This window comes from Syngnathus scovelli, chromosome 20, assembly GCF_024217435.2.
Source record: "Syngnathus scovelli strain Florida chromosome 20, RoL_Ssco_1.2, whole genome shotgun sequence".
Taxonomy (NCBI): Eukaryota; Metazoa; Chordata; class Actinopteri; order Syngnathiformes; family Syngnathidae; genus Syngnathus; species Syngnathus scovelli.
Window position 1 is genome coordinate 5,600,011 of NC_090866.1, and position 23,942 is coordinate 5,623,952.

Sequence of the window (23,942 nt, forward strand, 5' to 3'; positions counted from 1 at the left end):
ACGTAAAAAAAAAAGTAGTTGCCGAATCTGCGCGCGGAGGCTTGCTACTCCTTAAAAACCAACTTGAAGTCGACGTTTGTTTTCTAAAGTGGTTCGTTTAGGTGTTACTTAAATCTTGCTAATAACACTCGCCCTCTCAGGGAACTGCTCGGCGCGGAAAAAGTCCATCTCCTTAACGCTGCCTGACACTAAAATGGGGGAAGGGTTGTTGTTATCGTGCAGAGGGGGTGTGTGAGGGGGGCAACATCGTAAAATCTCGTGAGTTTAGTGGAACAGAATGGAAACATTGGAGTAACATTATGGCAATTATCACGGATCTGTCATCGACAGTAAATTTGTCCGTTGGTTGAGTCTCACAGAGCTCCAATGTGTAACTTGTAACCCTGAGCCCAATTCATTTACATATTTTTGGAATTTGCAAATACAATTGAAAATATCAGTATAATAAAAAATGCATGTTGTATTTTGATATAGCCTACAGTTGTATTACAATCAACTTCATGAAAAATCACACAAGAATTCACTATTTTATTCCAGTAAGCAATTATGTCTTTCTTAAAGTCCCCGTAATACTCATATCTTGGTCCATGTCTGTTTTAGAAATCAAATGTTACCCTGAAGCACAAGTTTGGTCACCCCTGTTGAGGCATGAACCGACTGGGAAACTTGTGGTATGGCTTGCCATCAGTGGTGACCCCTGTAGCCACAAGGCGGCACTCTCCTCTTGCGCTTAATGTTTGGTGTTGACATGGTTATGACATCTCTCTCATATCTTGACCACGATTTAGATGACATAAGTTAATACAACAATGCTCTACTTCCACAAATATTTTGCTGTTGAAAGTATAGCTACCCGCTTTCAATGTAGGTTGCAAAGGTAAAAATACTCAAGTAAATAACAGAATAATTACATAACAATTGTGCCTTGTCCAATCTTTTGTAACTTAATTTCACCTCGTATTAAAAAAGAAACCCAACCACCCAACCCACGTCCATGAATGACGACAGAGGAGCCACATTGGCGCGCCCGATTGCTGACCTTTCACTTTCTGATGCAGCACTTTTTTGTATTTGTCCGTGCCACGTGGGCTCCCACAAAAAGATGTCCAACTCCACACACACACAGCTGAGCAGGGCCCCCCAGCAGGAAAATGCCATCAAAAGCCACTCTAGAAGGCCTATGACGGAATGGTGGCATATCCCAACACGCATTTGTTTGCGTGTTTGGCATCATCACAAATAGGGCATCATGCCCTGCAGTGTGAATGTTGCCTAATAAATGGAGTCTTGCAAAACAAAAACAAAGTGTCCAACCTTTTATTTGAAAATACTCTCCCAACAGGATAAAGCCAATTGAGGCGCCTCTAGAACACAAGCACCGCTGCTTATTGCTATGTCACATTGCTGCATTATTACCAGAATTAGGATGGGTATGGGGGGTCGGGTATAGGAGAGCAAAAAAAGGTTGGGAAGTCAAGACGAGACCCACCATCATGTCCAGTCCAGCACACACGCATACAAAAAAGGAGCCATGGGCCATTCTGAAAAAGAAGAGATGTAAAAATGCTGCAGGTGTTCTCCATGGCGACCGCCGTGTTCTCTAAAAATAGGACAACTACTACTGAAATATGACGACTGTGGAAATCGGGAGGAAGAACATGAGCAGTCGTCTAATCATAAAAATAATAATAATAATAATAATAATAATAAAAAAAAAGTTTTGAAGGTAGTGTCAGGAGTGCTGAATTTTAGGGAATGCTGGTTGGTCATCTCTAGCATCTATTACAAGTCTACAAAAATTCAGCATCTTACAAAAAGTTGTAGATAAGGAAAAGGGAGGGGGGGTGGCGTCTGTCGTTTTTATGCCTTCTCCTCGGTGGCGTCCTCAGCAGCCTCAGTCACCTGGAGGGGAGAAAAATGGCAAGAATTACACTTAAAAAAAAAAAATGCACTGTAACACACTGCAAACAATCACAAGATAGGAAATACAGTCCAATCTCTTAAATTGTAGGATTTGACATGTCATCCAAATTGTGGAAAAATAAATAACGCAACGTAAGCTGCTGCCTCAGTTCATTAGCTTCATACGGATGCACCAATTTTAGGATCCAACTCTGCCAACATTTCCTGCTGTTGTCTCCCGCTGCTATCACGCTGCCACCTGGCTCTCCTATTGGATGCACCAAAATGTCACCCCAAGTTGACGGGCCACTAACCACCACAGCACCATGCTGCGCCATTGTACTACAAACACACGAACGGGCACTATGCTGTACTAAGTGCAGGGTGAAAAGGCTTTTCTGCTGAAGATGAAGCTATACGTTAGTAGGGCACACGCAAAGTTGGGTTAGCGTGACACTCTTGCATACCCTTCACTCTGACCGTCTCGCTCTGCCCTCGCACTGACATGGCGGAGAGAGCCGAGTTTCTGATGGAAGACACACTGACAGATGGACGACACACAAAGATCTGCGTGTGTACGCAAATGCGGTTGTGTGGAAAGACAAATGGACAATTGTTATTAAATGCTTTTTTTCCCCTGCACATTTTTTTTTTTGGTCTGTCTCAAACCTCGTTATTCTTCGCGTCTCCGTTCTGGGCGGGGCCATCTTCCTTCTTCCCTTTGGTGGTGCCTTTCCGTGCCTTTGCACCCTTTTCGTCGGCCACCTTCTGCAGAGGAAGTTATTCAAAAATCAATATTAGTTATCCATTCATTGATCATTAGGATGAATAAAACGTGTGTGTTTAAGATTGCACAGATGTTTTTAAGAAAATGTGTGTACGAGTTTTATTTACCTTAACGATAACCTTCTTGGCTTTGGCCTCTAGCTTTGGTGGCGCAGGCTTCTGAGGGACCAACGAAATGTGATTAGACTGAGCATTTGCCGTGGCATCTACAGGCATTCATAAACCTTTTTTGGCTGTGCATCAATTACTTAGATTTCATCCTAAATGGGCACCTTGAACTGAAATGGCAGACATCTTTTTCAGGCAGTGCTACTTGAGACATTGAACATACATACATACACCATGCATAAGTTCTACAGTATTCGCTGGCGTCATGTCGAAAGCTCAAAATTGATATAAAAAGTGATGACGCCAGCGATACAAACAGAAAAAAAACAGGCTGTGTGATGAAGCAGTGTTCAGGAAATAGGTGATACAAAATTTTGTTTTAGCTCATTTGTACCGTTTTTGCACACCAAATTCATCCACCCGTGATGTAAATGGACCACCATAGATGTAATTTTACTGATGATTTATTATCAATGAATTACTACTGCACCACACTGGACAAAAGACAAACATCGAAAAGACATAAAACAAACGCGTGCATAACGTTGACATCGAAGAAGTATAGTGGTGAAGACAGCGAGGAGGAGGTGAGAACCAAACTTACCGCTGACAACCTCTCGGACTTCCTGGTGGGCTAAAATAATCATTAAAAGAGTGAGAGACAGAGACAGAAAGAGAGAGAGAGGAAGAGAAAGACATCAGTTGTACTTCTGCAATTTGTCTTTACCTGCTCTGCTCTTCTCGTGAGTGCTTTTCACAATAAGAAAAAATCAAATAAAAACTACACACACACACATGCACACACAAGTTGTACTTTTGATTTACCTCTTGTTTGGTGACCTTGGAGCTGTCCTTGCCCTCGTGGCCCTCAGGAGACTGCTGGGGAGAGCACAGTGAGCACATCAGGTCAAAACACTACTTTAGGTTGACTTTATGAGCTGTCACTTTGTAGATTTTTTGTGTGTGCTTTGGGTTGTCAGGCAAAATTTTAGTTACTATCAAACTTCAGAGCCACTGCAGTTAAGTGGAAAAAAATAGAGCAAGCGTCGCCAATGCTTTTTTGGCAGTTTACTAGATGGTAGCCTACACAACACAAATGCAAAATGAAAACAAAAGCTGCTCACACTGAGCCTATTGCGTGGTTAAGTTTTTTCCCCCCTCATGGAGACATAAATCCATTTCTGTGATAATTAACATCCTATGGAATCATCCTGTTTACATGGCCAGAGATGAGCTGCGAAAGTCGCCGATTTACAAAGGCGGGCTGCTCTATGCGCATGCGCAACATCGCTTACAACCAACAAGACAGAGGAGGTGAGGAAGGTCCACACAGTGTTAGTTTAGGATGGGCCCAAATACCCTGACCCCTCCTCTCTCTCACACACACATTCACACAATGGTGGCATCCAGGCGGTACACGAATATGTATAAAGATGGCCAAAAGAGCTTAGAACGTTCGCAATACATTTCCCTCGTGTTATTTTGAATTTTTCGTTCCATGACATCCTTCTGCGTGGACGCCTCCGTTATGACATTTTAGCCATTTATCCACTCGGCGTGTCTTCGTGACATTGTACATCCAGCACTAAAATTAAGGTTGGGGGGAAAAGAGGAACGAGCGGAGAAAAAACGCAACCACGTTTTCTAACTTGCAAATCACTTGAACGGATGCGCGCTGTTTTTAACAGCAAAAATTTCGAAGCGGTCGTGGAGACAAATAGCAGTGGCGACACTCACCTTCCTCTTCGGCATGTTGCTTGTCAATGGAAAAATATCAATAACGACGCTAAACTATGAGGTCAAGCCTTTCAAAAGTCCACACGGTGGGTAATTCCAACTAGCAGGTCGATATCTAAAAAGCACCTTGTCTAATATGTTGATTATTATGCACTCCCCTAAAACTCTGTGCCTCGCTACACCATTGGCCCGCACGCGCCAAATCTTCTCCCATGCCGACTCGCCATTGGTCATTCCTGTCTCCATGTAAATAAGTACGTCACGGATGTTCGGACGGACAGCGGCCACTGACCGTTTCTGATTGGCTGAGCGAACTGACTCGACCCTGCCTTCTGCTCAGTACCAAAGGCGAGCGATAACAACCAAGCCTGCATGGCTCTCGGCGGATCTCGCACATGTCGGAGCGCATTGTTGTAAAATAAATGAACAAATAAACAAAAATGCCGACAAAAAAGGGCAGGAAAATTGTGGCAATGCTACACACGTACCACATCTATAACAGCGGCCATTCTGTGCTGGGGATTTTTTTTTTAATCAAATCTGTGGCATAAAAACACAAATAAGTATGCTTCATTTTGATAAGGGGAAATTTATTTCTATAGCGCCATTCGTATACAAATTATTGCTATGTACGGTGTAATCTTGTTAATAATAATGAAGATTAAGATTCACATGTATATTTGTAGTGTACATAGTGCATGTGTAAATCTATCCTAACATCCAGAACTTTTGAACCTAAATGCATGACCTTTGTGTGTAATGTCAAACGAGCAGAAGTGTATAGTGAGTGCCACACAAATGACAAAAGAGCTTTTTTTTCAACAAACGAAACAATCCCCCTGAAAATCTTTGTCATGAAGCACGCACGTGATGAAAAACGCACAGTCAGCTGAGTGAAACAATGAAGAGCACACGTGTAATACGTCAAGCTTGTATAGAAATGTGTAGACTCCGCACGTATAGAACACTTCATCTCATGTCTGCCTTTTGTTTAGAATATGTTTGTTGAACGTTTAGGACTTGATATATATATATATATATATATATATATATATATATATATATATATATATATATATATATATGGACGCGCGAGTAACATTACCGGGTATCAGGGCCAATATCAGCCTTATTTAGGTTTTTTATATATTGTAAGGTTACAAAATGTGAAAACGTTCAACGGGTATGAACATTTGAAGGCATTGCTTACGAGGACAGTGACACCCTTAGACGGGCTTTGACTGCCCTCTTGTGGGTATTTATGGTAGTGTAGGTTGTGGTTTTTTATTCTGCTATAAAACCCACCCAACCAGGGGACAAATTCCCCTAGTGTTAAGTAAACACTGTTTCTAAAATCAAGACACTGTGCCACAGTGTCTGTTTAAAGCACAAATGACTAATAAAAATAAAGTACAGCATCTACAGTGAGTGTGCATGTTATTCTCAAGTGTTTTGTTCTGGACATTTAAAGATTAAATGCCTGTTTGAAGGGGACTTGCTTAAGAGAACAATATTTTTTGCTGTGTTATGAGTAAATATGTCAAAATACTATAGTTGCCTTTTCTGTTCTCATATGGTCTTGTTAAATTTCTGAACATGCACACCAGCCTCAATTGTCTGTGTTTCACCCGAAAAATAAAATAAAACATCTATGTTATACTATTAGAAACTCCTCCGCCCCGCCTCCCCCCGTCACTGAGCCTATATGACGTCATAGAAGCGCCGCACTCGTCTGTCACGGTGCGCTGAGAAGGCAACGCTGCATTCATTTACATCCGTCTATGATCGATCAATTCATGCATGCACGGAAAGTACACATTCAATTGAAGAATCGATTTGTTGTCATGTCACCATGAGAGCTACGTACGAATGTAAATCTACTAAATAAATACACTACGTGAACGCTGCCAAATAGGCGGGACTTCCTTCCGGCTGTCAGTAGAGTTTGGCTGTTTATCTCAGTGCGCACACATCAACTGTGCAACGATCAGATAGGTAAGCCTGTGGTGACACTGCTTTTTATGTCATTAATATTATGTGCTTGTCTCTCAGTTTAATCGACGATATGCAGTGTAATTGTAGCGTGCAAACGGTGCATAAAAGGTCCAAAATGTCTGTTAACCCGGCTGCGGCTAATATCGTGTTGTCCTTTTTGCTTTGATGCACTACAATGTTCGTCACCTATTTACTGACCGCTTACATCCGCACACCCGATTCCCTCTTTAATAACACATCTGCACAATTTGTCATTTAGAATTACATCCACAGTTCTGCGTTTACTGATACCAGTAAACCCCCGTTTATCACGGAGATACGTTCTAGGCGAGAACATAATTGACTTGATAGGTTTAGCTATCACGGACGTTTTAAGCTTCTTTAAAAAAAAAACTTACTGTAAAGCTGAGACATAAAATAAACATTTTATATTTTTAACACCAAAATATTCAACCAAACCATTTAAATCTACCAAAAGTCTGCTAGCTTGATGCTAACCTATAATTGGAACAACATAGTAGACATTAGCAATGATGCTATGGTAATTACTGTATTAACATTTACAGCACTTACAGTTCCGTGGAACTTCTTTGCTTCTTCTTCTTGCTCTGACATCTCTTCCAGTAGACCTTAGTGCTAGCCGGCATGTTGCAGCACAAATGTGTTCGTCTTGGACCCAACTGTGGTGGGAAAAAGCCGTGTATTAACGACATTGAGTATTACCAATGTTATTAATAGTATATAGCGGTCATGGAAAGAAGTCCACTGAAGTTGTCTTCTATGTTGACAGGTTTCTACACACGATGCTGAGTCATCTGATGTGTGGAGGTCCGGGCCTTCTGGCCCTCTTGTGGACCTTCATACCGCCTTTAGTTTGTCCCCAAGATTTAACAGAGCGCTCCAAGCTGCTCCTGGTGTCCTTCGACGGTTTTCGCTGGGACTACGTGAACCGCGTCCCCACGCCAAACTTCCACGTCCTTATGCAGGAAGGCGTGACCGTGGAGCAAGTGAAGAACGTGTACATCACAAAGACCTTACCCAACCACTACAGCTTGGTGACGGGCCTCTATGCCGAGACGCACGGCATCGTTGCTAACGACATGTTTGACCCGGTCCTCAACCGCTCCTTCTCCATGGAGAAAGAGAGCCTCTACGAGTCCCAGTGGTGGGAGCAGGCGGTGCCCCTGTGGGTTACCATCCAGAAATCCGGCGGGCGAAGCGGCGCTGCTATGTGGCCCGGTTCCGACGTGAAGATCCACGGAATATTCCCTACTCGCTACCTCCCATACAACGCCTCAGTCGCCTTTGAGACTCGGGTGGAGCACCTGATTAAATGGTTCTCTGCACCTGACCAGGAGGCTGTGGATTTCGGGATCCTGTACTGGGAAGAACCGGATGATAGTGGACACGATTTTGGGCCAGAAAGCTACCAGATGGACGGCGTCATCGCCGACGTGGATGAGAAACTTGGCTTCCTGCTCAAAGAGCTGAAGAAGGCGGGCCTGTATGAGAAGGTCAACCTGGTAGTAACCAGCGACCACGGCATGACTCAGCTCTTCCCCAATAAGATCATCGAACTGGACGAGTACGTGAGCAGAGACCTTTACACCTTGGTGGACAAGAGTCCCGTGGTGGCGATACTGCCCAAAGAAGGTAACATCACATTTCCGCCATGTCAACTTGGCATATTTTTTCTGACAATGTTCTATTTTAGGGAAGCTGGATGAGGTGTACAACAAGTTGTCCGATGCCAACCCCTACATGACGGTCTACCAGAAGGACGCCATCCCCGAGCGACTGCACTACCGCCACAACGTCAGGATCATGCCCATCCTGTTGGAGGCTCGTGAGGGATGGACCATCGTCCAGAACAGGAGCACACCGCTCATGTGTACGTCTCTACACCTCATAATTTCTTTTTTTGTGCACTGCACTCTCCGTCTGTTCTATTATTAGCTCTCCTAGAGGTATTTATCTTTTCTTAAACATAGAACAGAATTCCATTTGATGTAATTAACAAGGAAAGAACAATGGTGGGTGTGTAGGCATAAGCTTCCTCATGCTTCAAAAAAGCAGGTATTTTTCATCAGGTTTGTTGTCAGACAGAATTTCTCTCGTTTCGGATACTTTGAGCAGGCACTAAAAATAGCACATCATAGTAGCTGCAAATAGAAAATAGTTCACTTTGAAATAGTGAAATTTTGAGGGCATTAGTTGGACTAACATACCGATGAAGGAGAAAGAGGCTCAAAATGGGGCCACTACAGCCAACTGGAAACTGTGGAGTCAAGATCTGACGTTTATTTCCAATTTGTGGTCTCTCCTCAGTGGGAAATCACGGCTATGACAACACTCTACGCAGCATGCAGCCCATCTTCGTAGCCCGCGGTCCGGCCTTCCGCCAGAACTACGTGAAGCCCACCATGCGCTCTGTGGACCTGTACCCCCTCATGTGCCACATCCTGGCCATCCCACCTCTGCCCAACAACGGGTCCCTCTCGGACGTTCGGGACCTGCTGCACCCGGAGCCCACGGCGTCCCCGCCTGGTGTCCCCACCCCTGCGGGGACGGCGCGGCCCACCTCCTTCCCCGTATTGGTGGGGTCCCTCCTGGGGGTGCTGCTGGTTGCGGGCTTCCTGATTGTGTTTGTGCAGCAACTGACGCTCATGCAGCTGCCCTTGCTCAAGCAAGGCAGCAGGGAGATGTCGCAGCCTTTACTGCAAGAGGAGTTGCACCTGTAGCCGTAAGCAAGCGGAAATGCTGGACTCATACCCCGTCCTGGAGGAGGTCCAATCAGGAGCAGGTGGGGACTCTAGTCCAGTGTGGATGCTTTTGGTGGTAGAACTTCAAAACCTTAGTGTGAAGATTTTTAGTGGCTTTCTTTGTGACTCGGGCTTCAAATGGGTGGAAAAGTATTTCAATTGGAACTTGGTACTTTAAAAGGGTAAAGGTGTCAAAGAATTTGAGACAAATCTCTCACAAAAGCAAGGTATGGCGACATGCCCTGGAAAGATGTTACCCTCCTATAGAAAGCCGTTTTGAGTTATTTACTTTGTCAATCATCTCAGTCGCTGTTCTCAAGTCTATACGTGTGGTCTGTTCTTTTTAATCTTTCCATGTTGGTGGAATGTGAAGTGCAGTTTTGCCATTGTGAGTATTTCCTCTCTTTGGAGTTTTTTTTTCCTCGTTGCTTCGGGCCAGAACTGTTACTGCGATTTGCACTACATGACCGACAGGGGGCAGTAGACAGTAGGTTATGTATACGTTACGTGTTGTAGGGGGGTGGGAGGGGGGTTAGGGTTAGGTGCCTCTCGCCAAAAAGCTTTTAAAACAGCTTGGTCACTAAAGTGTTAGAAAGTTATTGAGTATTTCTCTGTCTTTATGGCTTTTAGATTATTAGAGCAATTACCCGAGTCCCCCCAAAATGACACTGTGATGTATTGTTTTTCATTTTCTATGATAAATTTTCAAACTGAAAGAGGGAAAAGTGTCTTGCTGACAGATGAATGAGAAACACACACACACACACCACACACACACATTATATTTGAGTGATTTGTTCAATAAATGATTGCCAGATGATTTGCATTTGTACAATGTAACATGAATCGGATCAAGAAATGTACTTCCTGTATTTGCTATGTTGACGAAATTAAAACGCCTTGACTTAAAAATTATTTGAAATCAAGTTGTCATTTGTTGTTAATAATTGTGAATAAGATCTATTTATTTATTAAAATTATATACAGTGGAGCCTCAGTTTTCGAACGTCCCGGTTCTCGAACAAATCGGTATTCGAACAAAAAATTCGAGATTTTTTTGCTTCGGAGGTCGGACGAAATACGGTTGTCGAACCACGCGAGATGAACCGAGAGGACCCGCATGCCAACTGACTCCGTTCGTTATTACGTTCTCGTTACTCTGAGGATTGCATCAACTATATTCATGCCTCCAAAGGAAGCAAGTGGGAGCAGTAAAGCCATCCTAAAACACAAAGACGCTCCTAAAGCAATGCGACACTGAGCGCCCAGCGCGCTGCGGTTGCGCGATCGGACCAAATTACCGTATTTGCCGGTGTACAGGTCGACTCGGTGTATAAGTCGACCCCCTAAAATTCGACGGAAATTTACGATTTTATGATATATCCTTTGTATAAGTCGAGCTCAATTGTCCCCTCCGTGAGTCGTCACCTTATCGTGGTGGAGGGGTTTGCGTGCCCTTATGATCCTAGGAGCCATGTTGTCGGGGGCTTCATGCCCCTGGTAGGGTCACCCATGGCAAACGGGTCCTAGGTGAGGGGCCAGACAAAGCACGGCTCACAGAAGCCCCTTATGACGATTGAAATAAATGGACTTCGTTTTCCCTCGCCCGGACGCGGGTCACCGGGGCCTCCCTCTGGAGCCAGGCCTGGAGGCCGGGCTCGAAGGCGAGCGTCTGGTGGCCGGGCCTTCGCCCATGGGGCCCGGCCGGGCATAGCCCGAAAAGGAAACGTGGGTCCCCCTTCCCATGGGCTCACCACCTGTGGGAGGGGCCAAAGGGGTCGGGTGCAATGTGTGCTGGGCGGCAGCCAAAGGCAGGGACCTTGGCGGTCTGATCCCCGGCTGCAGAAGCTGGCTCTTGGGACATGGAATGTCACCTCTCTGGCTGGAAAGGAGTCCGAGCTGGTGTGCGAGGCAGAAAAATTCCGAGTAGATATAGTCGGACTAGCCTCCACGCACAGTTTGGGTTCCGGTACAAGCCCTCTCGAGAGGGGCTGGACTCTCTTCCACTCTGGAGTTGCCCACGGTGAGAGGCGTCGAGCAGGTGTGGGTATACTTATTGGCCCCCGGCTGGGCGCCTGCACATTGGGGTTCACCCCGGTGAACGAGAGGGTAGCCTCCCTCCGCCTTCGGGTGGGGGGACGGGTCCTGACTGTTGTTTGTGTCTATGCACCAAACAGCAGCTCAGAGTACCCACCCTTCTTGGGGTCCCTGGAGGAAGTGCTGGAGAGCGCTCCTTCTGGGGACTCCATCGTTCTACTGGGTGACTTCAATGCTCACGTGGGCAATGACAGTGAGACCTGGAAGGGTGTGATTGGGAGGAACGGCCCCCCCGATCTGAACCCGAGCGGTGTTCTATTGTTGGACTTCTGTGCTCGACATGGATTTTCAATAATGAACACCATGTTCAAGCATAAGGGTGTCCATGTGTGCACTTGGCACCAGGACACCCTAGGCCGCAGTTCGATGATCGACTTTGTAGTCGTGTCATCGGATTTGCGGCCGCATGTTTTGGACACTCGGGTGAAGAGAGGGGCGGAGCTGTCAACTGATCACCACCTGGTGGTGGGTTGGCTCCGATGGTGGGGGAAGATGCCGGTCCAACCTGGCAGACCCAAACGCTCTGTGAGGGTCTGCTGGGAACGTCTGGCAGGATCTCCTGTCAGGAAGAGTTTCAACTCCTACCTCCGGCAGAGCTTTTCCCACGTCCCGGGGGAGGCGGGGGACATTGAGTCTGAGTGGACCATGTTCCGCGCCTCCATTGTTGAGGCGGCCGACCGGAGCTGTGGCCGTAAGGTCGTTGGTGCCTGTCGTGGCGGCAATCCCCGAACCCGCTGGTGGACACCGGCGGTAAGGGATGCCGTCAAGCTGAAGAAGGAGTCCTATCGGGCCGTTTTGGCCTGCGGGACTCCGGAGGCAGCTGACAGGTACCGGATGGCCAAGCGGAACGCGGCTTCGGCGGTTGCTGGGGCAAAAACCCGGGCGTGGGAGGAGTTTGGTGAGGCCATGGAGAATGACTTTCGGACGGCTTTGAGGAAATTCTGGTCCACCATCCGGCGTCTCAGGAGGGGGAAGCAGTGCAACGTCAACACGGTTTACAGTGGGGATGGCGTGCTGCTGACCTCGACTCGGGACGTCGTGAGTCGGTGGGGAGAATACTTCGAAGACCTCCTCAATTCCACCCACACCATTTCCATTGAGGAAGCAGGGCCTGGAGACTCTGAGGCGGATTCTCCAATCTCTGGGGTCGAAGTCACTGAGGTAGTTAAAAAACTCCTCGGTGGCAAGGCCCCGGGGGTGGATGAGATCCGCCCGGTGTTCTTAAAGGCTCTGGATGTTGTGGGGCTGTCATGGCTGACACGCCTCTACAACGTTGCGTGGACATCGGGGACAGTGCCTCTGGATTGGCAGACTGGGGTGGTGGTTCCCCTCTTTAAGAAGGGGGACCGGAGGGTGTGTTCCAATTACAGGGGAATCACACTCCTCAGCCTCCCTGGTAAGGTCTATTCAGGGGTGCTGGAGAGGAGGGTCCGTCGGGAGGTCGAACCTCGGATTCAGGAGGAACAGTGTGGCTTTCGTCCTGGCCGTGGAACAGTGGACCAGCTCTACACCCTCGGCAGGATCCTCGAGGGTGCATGGGAGTTCGCCCAACCAGTCCACATGCGTTTTGTGGACTTGGAGAAGGCGTTCGACCGTGTCCCTCGGGAGGTTCTGTGGAGGGTGCTTCGGGAGTACGGGGTGCCGAGCCAACTGATAAGGGCGGTTCAGTCCCTGTATCACCGATGCCAGAGTCTGGTCCGCATTTCCGGCAGTAAGTCGGATTCGTTCCCAGTGAGGGTTGGACTCCGCCAAGGCTGCCCTTTGTCACCGATTCTGTTCATAATTTCTATGGACAGAATTTCTAGGCGCAGCCGAGGCGTTGAGGGGGTCCGGTTTGGGGACCTCAGCATCGCGTCTCTGCTTTTTGCAGATGACGTGGTGCTGTTGGCTTCTTCAGGCCGTGATCTCCAGCTCTCGCTGGAACGGTTCGCAGCCGAGTGTGAAGCGGTCGGGATGAGGGTCAGCACCTCCAAATCCGAGTCCATGGTCCTCGATCGGAAAAGGGTGGAATGCCCTCTCCGGATTGGGGATGAGATCCTGCCCCAAGTGGAGGAGTTCAAGTATCTTGGAGTGTTGTTCACAAGTGAGGGGAGGATGGAGCGCGAGATCGACAGGCAGATCGGTGCAGCGTCGGCAGTAATGCGGACCCTGTACCGGTCCGTTGTGGTGAAGAGAGAGCTGAGCCAAAAGGCAAAGCTCTCAATTTACCGGTCGATTTACGCTCCTACCCTCACCTATGGTCACGAGCTATGGGTCGTGACCGAAAGAACGAGATCCCGGATACAAGCGGCCGAAATGAGTTTTCTCCGCAGGATGTCCGGGCTCTCCCTTAGCGATAGGGTGAGGAGCTCGGTCATCCGGGAGAGACTCGGAGTAGAGTCGCTACTCCTCCACGTTGAGAGGAGCCAGATGAGGTGGCTCGGGCATCTTATCAGGATGCCTCCTGGACGCCTCCCTGGGGAGGTGTTCCGGGCATGTCCCACCGGTAGGAGACCCCGGGGACGACCCAGGATGCGCTGGAGAGACTATGTCTCTCAGCTGGCCTGGGAACGCCTTGGGATCCCCCGGGATGAGCTGGATGAAGTGGCTGGGGAGAGGGAAGTCTGGGAGTCCCTCCTAAAGCTGCTGCCCCCGCGACCCGACCGCGGATAAGCGGAAGAAGATGGATGGATGGATGGATGGATGGATGGATGGATGGATGGATGGATGGATGGATGGATGGATGGATGGATGGATGGATGGATGGATGGATGGATGGATGGATGGATGGATGGATGGATGGATGGATGGATGGATGGATGGATGGATGGATGGATGGATGGATGGATGGATGGATGGATGGATGGATGGATGGAGCTCAATTGTTGCATTATATTAAACTTCAAAATTCAATATGCGAAATTTATTGACGAAATGTGTTCAAATTCCGGGAGGCCGTGCGCATGCGGCTGTTTATAAGCACCGCGGAGGAGATCGCGGAGCCTCATTCGACTTCCAGCGGCCGGCGAGCTCGCGCACCCGCCCGGCACATCCGGGAGGCCGTGCGCACGCGCCAAGTGGCCGAAAATAGCCCCCGCCGAGCGGATCGGCTGTTTATAAGCACCGCGGAAGAGATCGCGGAGTCTCATTCGACTTCCAGCGGCCGGCGAGCTCGCGCACCCGCCCGGCACATCCGGGAGGCCGTGCGCACGCGCCAAGTGGCCGAAAATAGCCCCCGCCGAGCGGATCGGCTGTTTATAAGCACCGCGGAGGAGATCGCGTCGCCTCATTCGACTTCCAGCAGGCCGCGCACTCGCGCACGCCGCCCGGTTCAAATTTTCTAAGTGCAACGCACAATGAGATGCATGAGAAACGGCCTTGGTTACCATCACATTTGAAGCGATGAATACGAAGTTAAATTTTATGACTCGGTGTATAAGTCGAGGTCGATTTTTTTCGGTCGATTTTGGATCGAAAAAGGTCGACCAATACACCGGCAAATACGGTAAGCTCCCTGCGCACTGAGGTCCATTTAAATTTTGGAAAGTACATTAGGACTTTAAAAATATTTTCTAAATTTTAGCGACCGCTCTGTCACAATAATGTGACTAGCGCGGTGCAGTTGCGCGGTCGGCGGCGCGCAACGGTTGCGCCAGGCACGTGCACTCATAGGAGGCAGGTGAGGCAGTGCCTCACCTTGTCACCAGGGGCGGTAAAGGGCTCAACATGGTTTCCTCAGCTGTCACCATAAGTTGTTAAAAAATGAATAATATAATAAAACATAATATATCTGTCCTGTGGTCTATGCTTTTAATGCAATTTTGGTGTGTTTCCTATACACCTGGATCATTTTCATAGTCAAAATAGCTGTATTTCTTGTTCAAATAACGGGAGACGATAATCATGGAGGCTGAAGCAGTGACAGGTAGTGCCTCTCAGGGCGTGCATGTGAGAGTGTGCACCACTCACACACTGTACTGAGCACGTGCAAACGGCGCGTGCAAACGGCGCGTGCTTGCAGTCAGCGGGAAAATACGGGCCTTGAGGCACCCAGTACCTTTGCCTCAAAGATGGGGCGATAGTGAGCCTGCCTCACCAACCCCAACCCTCACCACACGTCACTGGGTTGCGCGTTCGGCGGTGCGCTGCAGTTGCGCGATCGGACAAAATTAAGCTCCCTGCGCACTGACGTCCACTTAAATTTTGGAAAGTACAGAAGTACTTTAAAAATATTTTCTAAATTTCAGCGACGGCTCTGTCACAATAATGCGACCAGCGCGGTGCAGTTGCGCGGTCGGCGACGCGCTACGGTTGCGCGTTCGGCGGTGCGCTGCAGTTGCGCGATTGGACAAAAATGCGCAAATGAAATTAATACTTAAAAAAAGGCGTTGTTTTTTTGGGGGGGGCTTGGAACGGATTAATTATTTTTCTATTATTTGTAATGGGAAAATATGATTCGGAATTCAAACGATTCACTTCTCGAACAGCCTTCTGGAACGGATTGTGTTCGAAAACTGAGGCTCCACTGTACAAAGATATATTTACAAATAAAACAATCAATACAAGCAAAAATTTAGTTTGCACGAGAAGCTTAAGTGACACCTGCAGGCTCTAGCGAGAAAGCGCACTTTGTAAATTATCGGTGAGCTGGCAGGTTCAAAGGTCTTTTGCAGGGAGTCGCCGCTGGAATTTGCCCCATTGGGCATTGGTTGAGGATCAGTCTTCCGGGAGGAAGCCGTTGCCACTGCCGCTTCTCCTCTGCACTCCTTTTGAGCCCAGAAGATCCAACAACCAGAATGGAAGTGACTGTGGATGACGTTATGGTACACGTCTCGGCCCAGGAGGAGCACGCCTCTCCTGACTACATGGACACCAGGGACAAAGACAAACGCAGCCGCTCCTCATCCTCCTCCTCGTCTTCCTCATCCAGCTATAAAGACGAAGAAAAAACCCAGGAGAAGGTGGAAACCAAAGTGATGGAGATGAAAACTGTCATCCAGGAGACCAAAGCAGAGGAGGTGAACGGTGGATCCCGACGCTCATCATTATCATCTTCACCGGAGGCAGACAACGTCGAGGATGAAATGATGATGGCCTACAAGCACCAAGAGGTTGACTCCAAAATGGCCAAGGGGGAAGACCAGGTGGACTACGGCATCAAGACCCTGGAGAACCTCACCCTGGACAAGAGTGGCCTTGCTCCGGTCGAGCCCGAGCATCCTACGATCTCGCTCTATGTCAAGGTAGGCTGATGTCTGCAGCTCCAGTTAACCATATTCATTATTTTGCTTATTTACCACCGATATGAACCACGGTGTTAGCAGTGATTTTTTTTAACCTTGCTGCTACAGGTGGTGTCCTCACATTTACGACATGGTCTTATCTATATCTGACATTCCAGATAAGCAGCGGGCAGAGATCACCTGCGCAAAGCACCGCGCCCCGGCTTTTGCACATTCCTTCACACTTTCATAAATGCAACTATCTTAAAAATACATGGACAACTTTCAAAGTGCCGCCATTGGGAAACCTTCAATGACTACACAGGCAATGATTTAAGCAATATTTTAACGCCCTCGATAGTCAGACGATAAAAAATAAATAATAATAATAATAATATTAAATAACCATTGAATTTTTATGAATAAAGAAAGTGTTTCAAACAACTAATTATTTTAAACAATATTTCACTTTTATTTTTTTGCTCAGTTGGTCAATGTTTCCCAGGAAGTGATTTTCTTCCTGTGTCAAAGTGTTGGAGTTGCCTTTTTTTTTTTTTTTTACATGCGTTACTGTTTGACAGGCCTGTGAATGATTAGCCTGACAAGTCACCAACTTCAATGATCAACTTTAAAAGCTTCATATAATAGCTAAACCTTCAGAATAGTTACTTACTATTTTATGACTTTTAACATTGAAATGTTTAACTAATCATGAGCCTGTTGTAATCTGTAATTACAAAAAAAATACAATAAAAAAAATAAACCCAAAAAATTTGGGGGGAATTTTGAGGCAACAATTTTAATTTGGGAACAATTTTAATTATTAAAGGCTATATAGATAGATATTTTCCCATGGTTCCGTGTTCACTTTCTCTATCTGCCGTAAATGTGAACACAGGTTATTAAAAATGCAGCACGGGCTCCGCCCCTTTGCACCCCCCCCCCCCCCCCCCCAACAGCAAAGCCTGACACCTGTTTGCACTCCGTGTCATTGAACGCTATGCTTGCTTTCATTTCAACTGCTTTACTAGACAAATCTGACCCTAATCTGCATCCTCAACACATCAGCTGACTTTAGGACCACTTTAGGACCACTTTATTGCATAACTGGACTTTGACACTAGGACTATGTGTGTGGAGTTTGAAGATAGGATGTAGTGGCGTGACATATTGTAGGCTTTGCTATTGAAGAGGAAGCATGTCAGGTCCTGAGAGGGAGCCTGAGATTGAACTTTTTGTCAAGGTAAGACTAAAAAAAGTAGATTTTGGTCTGTGTGTGCATGTGTGTGTGAGTAACACAATAGCAAAGGTTAAGTTACCTGGGATGCTCAGTGATGTACGGCCTTAGGTGTACTCGGCGGTGTTTGTTGTGCTGCTTGGCGCCCCTCTGGGACTTGACGCGCACCTGTGGCAGGTGGCCTAAAATTAGAAGACAAAAAAAAATCATCCTCGCAGGAATTTTGGTTACATAAAAACAAAATAACAAGACCGCTTAAGAAAGTGTTCCAAAATTTAAGTGATTATTGCCTTCTGTTATATTTATTACTGCTAAATACTTTAGTCTGAGCCTTTCTGTGTGCGTGCGTTGTCCGCATTGACTGGCCGTCATTATTTTACACTGAATTGTATCTGTGTTGTTTTTGTGCGGTAACAATGACACATGCTTGCGCTGCATTCAAGCTGACTTGGTGACTTTTTAGACAGACGTCGACTGTGTTCTGGTGTTTGCTTCTTTATGTGTGTGTGTGTGTGTGTGTGTGTGTGTGTGTGTGTGTGTGTGTGTGTGTGTGTGTGTGTGTGTGTATGTGTACGTGTGTACGTGTACGTGTGTACGTGTGTGCGTGCGTATGTGCACGTGTGTACGTGTACGTGTGTACGTGTGTGCGTGCGTATGTGCGTGTGTGAATAACATTCATAATTTAGATGGTGGGTTAGGTGTATGCTCTTCAATGTGCGCTGAAACATGAGCTCATTCAAAATCAATTGAGTCCTTGCTGCATAGGTATTTTCTTCACGCAAAGGTTTAAATTGCATCTGGCTAAAGTTGCTAACAATCAACTACAGAGTTCCCCCACTTTGTCATAACTTTTTTAAATTGATTTTAAAGTATAGATGACAAAAATAATGACTAGGATTCTTCCTAATAATAATTCTGGAATGACTTTGTTCCTAGGCGGGCAGCGATGGTGAGAGTATTGGCAACTGTCCTTTCTCTCAGCGTCTCTTCATGATTTTATGGCTCAAAGGCGTCGTCTTCAATGTCACCACCGTAGATCTCAAGAGGTGAGCGATGACGTGATTATTATTATTTTTATTTAAGTTACTTATTTATTTGGGCACTCTTAGGAATGTGTACTAGCTGACCTTGACATGACGTGCCTGACAAGTCCAAAAGTAGTTTTACGATATAATAGTAAATGAGTGAATGATTTTGAACGCAGTGAAGCCTCATCCACTCATTACACATTGACTGCAATGTACTTAACATAGATAATTACTCTAATTTGTGTAACAAGGTTGATAATCACTGTTGGAATGAATGTCTTTGAAATTGTACACCATGAAATCCATTATACAGAATTAAAAAAAACGTGCATCTTGTTCGGATATTGACCTCCCTCAGGAAGCCGGCCGACCTTAATAACCTGGCGCCCGGCACGCACCCACCGTTCCTCACCTACAACGGAGAAGTCAAAACGGACATCAATCAGATCGAAGAGTTCCTCGAGGAAATGCTGGCGCCACCCAAGTAACACAAACACACATTCACACACACAAAGTATGTATTGTATGTAGGTCAAAAGTAGGTAACCAGTGTTTTGGTTTAAAATATCATAATAATAATAATATCATAATAATGATAGTAAAGACGTGATTATTTTTGTTCTTCTGATTGTAATCGAGGTATCCCAAACTGGCAGCCAAACATAGAGAGTCAAACACGGCGGGCAACGACATCTTCGCCAAGTTCTCAGCATTCATCAAGAATACCAAAATGGATGCCAACAATGGTGAGGAAGCTTAGTGTGTTTTTATTTTCTGTGTGAAATAATTTTAAAATGTATTTTTAATTTATTTTAAATTATTTTTTAAATTATAATGCCATTGTTGTGCTCAAAAATAAAAATGTTTGGGAAACTGTTAAATGATTGATTTTATAATTTAATTAAAATAATTCATTAAAATGTTTGGGAAATGATAATGTTAATAAAAAAATAAGTCAAGATAGGGTGAAATTATGACATTTATCAGTAGAGGGCAGCAAACTCCACTGTTTGCATCTTACTGAATACTTTGCTACCATCTAGTGGACATTATGAGAACAGTACTTTGTATGCTTTTAGCGCTAGGGCAAGGTCTGACAAGGGCCCTACAGAAACTGGACGACTATCTGAACAGTCCCCTGCCTGACGAGATCGATGCTAACAGTAGAGAGGAGGAAAATGAGTCCAGAAGAAACTTCCTGGACGGAAATGAGCTGACATTGGCTGACTGCAACCTGCTGCCCAAACTGCACATTGTCAAGGTAGATAAAAATGATAATAATAATAATCAGCTCCTGATGCTGGTTTCACCAAGCATCATGACATTTCATGGGCATGCCAATTATCAGAAGGCCCACAAAAAGTCTCAAGAAGCCATGCCTTAAATCTACCACTTTGATATGCAAAACATTCCCATTTGTGTCTTGCAGGTGGTGGCCAAGAAGTACCGTAACTATGACATCCCCTCGGACATGACGGGGATCTGGCGCTACCTGAAGAACGCTGCTGCCCGCGACGAGTTCAACAACACGTGCGCCGCCGATGCCGAGATTGAGATTGCCTACAAGGACGTGGCCAAGAGGCTCGCCAAGTAGCCTCTTAACTACCAAAACCTTCCTTTTTTCTCTCAGCCCTGCAGAGATTTATTAGTTTAAGGATGCTCAAATGCACTCAGATGTGACGGATGGTCCCGCTCCTGCTGTCTGTGAGCTATTTATTCCTCATGACACAAAGCTCCCTTTCACATGTGCTGCAAAGCTTTGACTCACAGGCGTCGAGGCGGTTAGATTTATTTATCCCCACGCCTGTGGACGTCTCGCCCGACTCTCATGTTTATTATTGAGCTCCCGCTGCGCCTCGTCTTCCCACGGGATGGCGCGCCTATGAGCCGTCAACGTCAAAGTTCCTCTTGGTTGTCATTAAACTTCACTTGTTTTGTCTCCTCATGCTTAGTTTTTGCTTTAACAAACTGCAAAGAGTTTTTAATCGCTCGAGCCTATAAAGTCGAAGATGTGCCGTGCCTCGAAGGAGTTTCTAGCACGCGCTGCGGTTTGGAACATTTAAGGTGAAGGTACTGCACTTTAACGGTGACTCTGCAAATAAAATCCCATCCTTTGGCTGACGCACGACGGCTACAAATGGAAGAGGCTTCCGTGCCAGAGCTACAACGCCATCCCGTCTCGGAAAAGCCGAGGAGCGCCGCCACGCGAGTCGTCTCCAGTTTTCCTCGCTTGAAGAAAAAGCGCTCTGACTTGATGCCAGAGAAAATAAACGCGGGCCGCCCGCCTGCCTGGCGTTTCTTCGCGGCTTGCTAATTAGCTGCGGTGGGACGAAACAAATACCAATACTAAGTACAAAAAAGACACAAATGGCAATTTTGTAAAGTTGACTATCTTTTATGCTTCTTTTGCGACACTCATTAACAGCTTATTTAAAATAAAAAAAAACAATCAGAAAGTGTGCGTGTGTGTGTGTAAGGGGGGGGGGGTGCCTTTGGCCTGTTCCGCATAAAGTTCTGGCACGCGGCTTCAGTCTGCCTCGCATTGCGTACCCGCCTGGGTCTGACAGTCGGGATGATGTCTAATTCCAAACAGTAACGTGGGCGTGGGGGCTGCTGACAAAGGAGCCCTTTGTTTGCACACCTGGTCGCTGTCCATGGTCCTGGCACTTTGAAAATGGGACGCCGTTGCTTTCATGTTTGGGCGACAGATCTGATCTGACAGATGTTATGACATATATGAAGAATTTGAGTTAATAAGCACGATTTGCTTTGTTTTCATAGACCCCAATAAGCAGTACCAGGATTGGAATTTCAGTTCAGCTTGAGCTTTTCAGCATTCACATGCAAGTTCTAGAGAAATTGCATTCTCTTGTCTGTTGTGTCGCTGGTATTTCAGGAAATAAAAGAAAACAGAGACTTGCTTGCGGACCCCAAAAAGCGGTTCCAAGAGGGGGCTGGAAGGGGGGGGGGGGGGGCACTTTCATGCCGTGAAGAATGACTTCTGGCTTTCTGCAAGGTTCTGGCCGGCTGCCTGGATGCACTTTCCCCGCCAGTTCATCATTTTCTCATATTGGGTCAGCAAAGACAAGTCACTTTTATAGTGGGTTAGGTTTGGGGGCCCACTTTGGGGGGTATGGGAGGCGTTGGTGTGCTGGGCGGGACCAGCAATTGGGGACGGGCTGGGATCTGGCATTCATTTAGCATGCAGAGGCAAAAATGTGTTGGAGCGGCACTAACTTAATAAGGACAAGCTAGACTGCCTTTGGCTCCGGGGAGGGCCGCATGGGTGGGCGGCCCCCCTCATCCAAGTCACACTTTTCAATGGTCGTTAGGGGGCGCCAAAGTACACACTTGCTCTTGACTCAGTTTAAATTAAGATGACTCTTTAGTAAGGCTCTTATCGGAGATACCAGAGTGGCTTTCAGCTATAAAACTGTTCTTCACCAGGACGTTTTCTGCTTTTTGAATTACTTATGCGCGCAAATTGACAATTGATTGACAGCGGGGCGTGGTTGCAGCACCCACAACTTTTGAGAGCAAAATGCAGAATGGCCGATCTATCACAACTATTTTTTTAATCATTCAAATTTGGCAGGGTTGTTAGCAACACTTTTCTCTGTGGTGTGTCAAATTTACATGACAGATTTATTTTCACAATATAAAGACTTATGGAATGACATGATCACACGCCTTTCTGAGAGCTCCTTGTGTACCTTTCACATAGTCAACTGATGCAAATGTCTTTGGGCGTCTGGCTTGTTTTAACTTCATCATTGTAATTGCACAACGCCGGGAATGTCAAAGTACAACCAGTGTGATCCCCCCCCCCCCTTCTCTTTTTTCCCCCTTTCACAATAATTTAAATTCATGGAAATCCCAAGAATGTTCTTGACATGCACCTTCTAAAAAACACACACATAGACACACACACACACACACACACACACACACACACACACACACACACACACACACACACACACACACACACACACACACTAACACGGATGGTGAAGCTTAAAACCCTCAAAGCCCCCCCTCCCCTCACCCCTTTTTTTCCAACTCATGTGAACACACTTAGATTGGCTCTATTATGTCTGGGAATAATGTAAAACAGCTTCCCGGCGTGTCCGTGTCTCTGCTCCCGTCTCTGGAACGCCACTGACGGCGGCAGGAGTCTGGATGAGCGCCGCCCATCTAAACCGCCCCCACCACCCAGACCCCAAATTGTCGCCACCACCATCATCCAAAGACAACTCGCGCTCAGACATAGTGACGATCCCAAAGAATAACTACTGTACGATGACAGACAGATGAGGAAAAGTGGAAATATTCCTCGTTTAGTCAAACAGAACCTTACAGATATCAATTGAGTCAATACAGCTGCGACCTGAGCACAAAACGCTAATTTGTGGTTGCAAAATACTAATTATGTATCCCATAAGTGCAAAACACTTATTTGTAGCCATAAAATACAAAATTGTAGCTTTAAAAAAATACTCATTTGCGGACAAGAACATACACACAAAACAGTAAGTGGTAAAAGCGTATTTGGTATGACATGCACATCAAATGCAAGCGCACACGTACACACACACACACACGCACGCACGGACGCACGCACGCACAAACACACGCTATTGTACAACGACTCATGCCAAAAAGTTTACAATGGCTTACCTTGACCAGGAACTCGATTTGCATTGTGGCCAAGGGTATATAATCCGACGTGCCGTGCAAAATAACCGGAGTATTAAAAACCGCAGTCGTGCACAGGTGAGGAACACACTACCGGGTTGAACGTTTGACGAACCCGCTTGCTACCACACGACGCATGCGCACTCCCAGTATGCTATAGTTAAAGATACAGCACACGCAGCACCGTTGCAAGAGTTCGTGCATTTTCTCACCCAATCGAACTCACATGCAAATACTGACCAATAGTATTCCTCGGCATTCGACAAAAAATACGGTAAAAGTTCCCTAAGCAGTCTGGGTCAGGAATCACTTGATGACCTTATTTGTCAAATATGCCCTGTAAATGTCCTGACAAATAAAAGCCATCCAATTTATTCCAAGATTGAATTCT

The 23,942-nt window shown here is 46.4% G+C and overlaps 3 protein-coding genes across 11 annotated transcripts; 2 read left to right on the forward strand and 1 right to left on the reverse strand.

The window, feature by feature from the left end:
* Window positions 1-1,303: 1,303 nt before the first annotated feature.
* On the reverse strand, window positions 1,304-23,688 carry hmgn3 (high mobility group nucleosomal binding domain 3). Of its 7 annotated transcripts, XM_049756380.2 has the most exons (9): window positions 23,534-23,686; window positions 17,908-18,007; window positions 7,102-7,208; window positions 3,622-3,675; window positions 3,401-3,430; window positions 2,797-2,847; window positions 2,572-2,670; window positions 2,370-2,469; window positions 1,304-1,902 (listed from the first exon to the last, which is right to left on the reverse strand). In XM_049756380.2, exons 3-9 carry the CDS (start codon window positions 7,141-7,143, stop codon window positions 1,895-1,897), a joined length of 384 nt encoding a protein of 127 aa, XP_049612337.1. In that variant the 5' UTR covers window positions 7,144-7,208; window positions 17,908-18,007; window positions 23,534-23,686; the 3' UTR covers window positions 1,304-1,894. The 7 variants fall into 7 exon arrangements, with proteins under 7 accessions (XP_049612337.1, XP_049612340.1, XP_049612343.1 ...); XM_049756383.2 differs by lacking the exon at window positions 3,401-3,430 and having other exon boundaries at window positions 23,534-23,688; XM_049756386.2 differs by lacking the exon at window positions 2,370-2,469 and having other exon boundaries at window positions 23,534-23,684.
* Window positions 6,244-10,205, forward strand: enpp5 (ectonucleotide pyrophosphatase/phosphodiesterase 5). The gene is made up of 4 exons (XM_049756371.1): window positions 6,244-6,528; window positions 7,319-8,181; window positions 8,243-8,419; window positions 8,857-10,205. The coding sequence occupies exons 2-4, from the start codon at window positions 7,332-7,334 to the stop codon at window positions 9,267-9,269; spliced, it is 1,440 nt and encodes a 479-aa protein (XP_049612328.1). The 5' UTR covers window positions 6,244-6,528; window positions 7,319-7,331; the 3' UTR covers window positions 9,270-10,205.
* Window positions 16,035-20,798, forward strand: clic5b (chloride intracellular channel 5b). 3 transcript variants are annotated; one of them, XM_049756375.2, is made up of 6 exons: window positions 16,035-16,609; window positions 18,762-18,871; window positions 19,212-19,337; window positions 19,493-19,599; window positions 19,933-20,114; window positions 20,283-20,798. In XM_049756375.2, exons 1-6 carry the CDS (start codon window positions 16,163-16,165, stop codon window positions 20,445-20,447), a joined length of 1,137 nt encoding a protein of 378 aa, XP_049612332.1. In that variant the 5' UTR covers window positions 16,035-16,162; the 3' UTR covers window positions 20,448-20,798. The 3 variants fall into 3 exon arrangements, with proteins under 3 accessions (XP_049612332.1, XP_049612333.1, XP_049612334.1); XM_049756376.2 differs by lacking the exon at window positions 16,035-16,609 and adding an exon at window positions 17,560-17,831; XM_049756377.2 differs by lacking the exon at window positions 16,035-16,609 and adding an exon at window positions 18,499-18,590.
* Window positions 23,689-23,942: the final 254 nt, after the last annotated feature.